Source organism: Morone saxatilis, unplaced genomic scaffold (assembly GCF_004916995.1).
Source record: "Morone saxatilis isolate NCDOM2014 unplaced genomic scaffold, NCSU_SB_2.0 Contig12, whole genome shotgun sequence".
Lineage (NCBI taxonomy): Eukaryota > Metazoa > Chordata > Actinopteri > Moronidae > Morone > Morone saxatilis.
In genome coordinates this window covers 18,290-20,087 of record NW_023339674.1, presented here as the reverse complement: position 1 = coordinate 20,087, position 1,798 = coordinate 18,290, and the positions used below count along the sequence as shown (strand labels likewise).

Below are 1,798 nucleotides of genomic sequence, written 5' to 3'. Positions count from 1 at the left end.
TTATTATTATTATTATTACAATTCCCTTATTGATTACTGATCAGTGTTCTGTGAGGAGAACAGCCTGTACAGCGCAGTGGACACAATAACAGGAACATCTGTCTGTCCTCAGGTAGGATGTGATGTCTCTTCAGGATACGTTGCAACAGAGGATCGGCGCCGCCCAGGCGTTGCTGCAGCGGGCGGAGCAGCTCTGTCGTGGCGTGGAGGGTCACCAGAAGCTGTGTGGTAAACTGCGAGCAGAGCTGCGGTTCCTGCGGCGGGTGGAGACCGGAGAGCTGCAGGTCAAAGAGTCTCACCTGCACAGCACCAACCTGACTCACCTTACGGCCATCGTGGAGTCGGCCGAGAGTCTGGAGGGCGTGGTCGCTCTGCTGCACGTCTTCACCTACCAGGACGCCACCGGCGGCAGGCAGACTCTGGTGGTGGACGTGGTGGCCAACGGGGGACACACCTGGGTGAAGGCGGTGGGCCGGAAGGCAGAGGCTCTGCACAACATCTGGCAGGGGCGGGGCCAGTATGGAGACAAGAGCATCATCAGCCAGGCTGAAGACTTCCTTGAAGCCAGCCGCCAGCAGCCCGTCCAGTACCGACACCCCCACATCGTCTTCGCCTTCTACAACGGGGTCTCCTGCCCCATGGCCGACCGCCTCAGGGACATGGGCATCTCCGTCCGCGGGGACATCGTCGCTGTGAATGCTGTGGAGGAGGAGGAGGAGGAGGAGGAGGAGGAGCCAGCTGAAGGTAACGAGGAGGAGGAGGAGGAGTCTGAGTTGACCCGAGTTGACCGCGGCACGGTGGTGGCCAGTCTGGCGTTTCCTGCTCAGGTGCAGGTGGAGGAGTGTCGGCGCGTTAACCTCGACATCACCACCCTCATCTCATATGTGTCATCGCTGAGTCACGGCCGCTGTCACTTCACCTTCAGGGAGCCGGTGCTGACGGAACAGGCGGCCCAGGAGCGCCGCCAACAGGTGCTGCCGCAGCTCGACGCCTTCATGCAGGGGAAGGAGCTGTTCGTCTGCCGCGCCGCCGTCCACGACTTCCAGGTCATCCTAGACACGCTGGGGGGGCCTGGCGAGAAGGAGCGCGCTCAGAAGCTGCTCGCTCGCCTCCACCTGGTGGACGACCGGCCATCAGAGCGCACGCTACGCCTCACGCCCAGCGCCAAGATCAACCAGCGCTCACTCATGATCTTCGGCACCGGAGACTCACTGAGGGCCGTTACCATGACAGCCAACAGCCGCTTTGTCAGGGCGGCAGCCAATCAGGGCGTCCGCTACAGCGTGTTCGTCCACCAACCCAGAGCTCTGACCGAGGGCAAGGAGTGGAGGGCCACGCCCATCTGAGACAGTCACTTCCTGTTCAGGGGCTGATGGGAGTTTGAGTTTGTTACAATAAACAGGTGTAATAATAATAATAATAATAATCCTGAGTTCAATGTAAATATAATCTGATTCACAATCTATATTCAAAGATCAATAAAGCATCACCGTCGCTTCCTGCTCGCCTCTCATTTCTTACATAAATATACAATAATAATAATAATGGTTTATTGTTAATGAACCCTGGATTATTTATTAATTACTGAATGATATTACTTGTTTTTGGCTAATGAACACGTGACATTCATGTTGTGAAATGGACTTTCCAGGAAATAAAACTAATAATAATAATAATAATCATTTATTGAACAGAGTTTTGGCGCCAGACTGATGTATGTATGTGCTTTTAATTTGAAAAGCTGTAAGCGGAAGTGGGTGTGAGCTCTGAGCGGCAGCCTGTTAGCCTGTTAGCATGT

At 54.8% G+C, this 1,798-nt stretch overlaps 2 protein-coding genes across 2 annotated transcripts in view; both read left to right on the top strand.

Moving 5' to 3' along the window:
• Positions 1-89, top strand: part of LOC118321924 (WD repeat-containing protein 18-like) — a 1,482-nt gene extending 1,393 nt beyond the window's left edge. Inside the window, exon 4 of the mRNA XM_035653479.1 lies at positions 45-89. Within this exon, the coding sequence (XP_035509372.1) occupies positions 45-89 (45 nt within the window). The remainder of the gene's footprint in view (positions 1-44) is intronic.
• Positions 90-112: 23 nt separating this feature from the next.
• On the top strand, positions 113-1,500 carry cunh7orf25 (chromosome unknown C7orf25 homolog; the record flags this gene model as incomplete). Its single annotated transcript, XM_035653769.1, is given in 1 exon segment — positions 113-1,500. A coding segment is annotated over 1 exon segment (1,224 nt). The 3' UTR covers positions 1,347-1,500.
• Between the last annotated feature and the right edge of the window lie 298 nt (positions 1,501-1,798).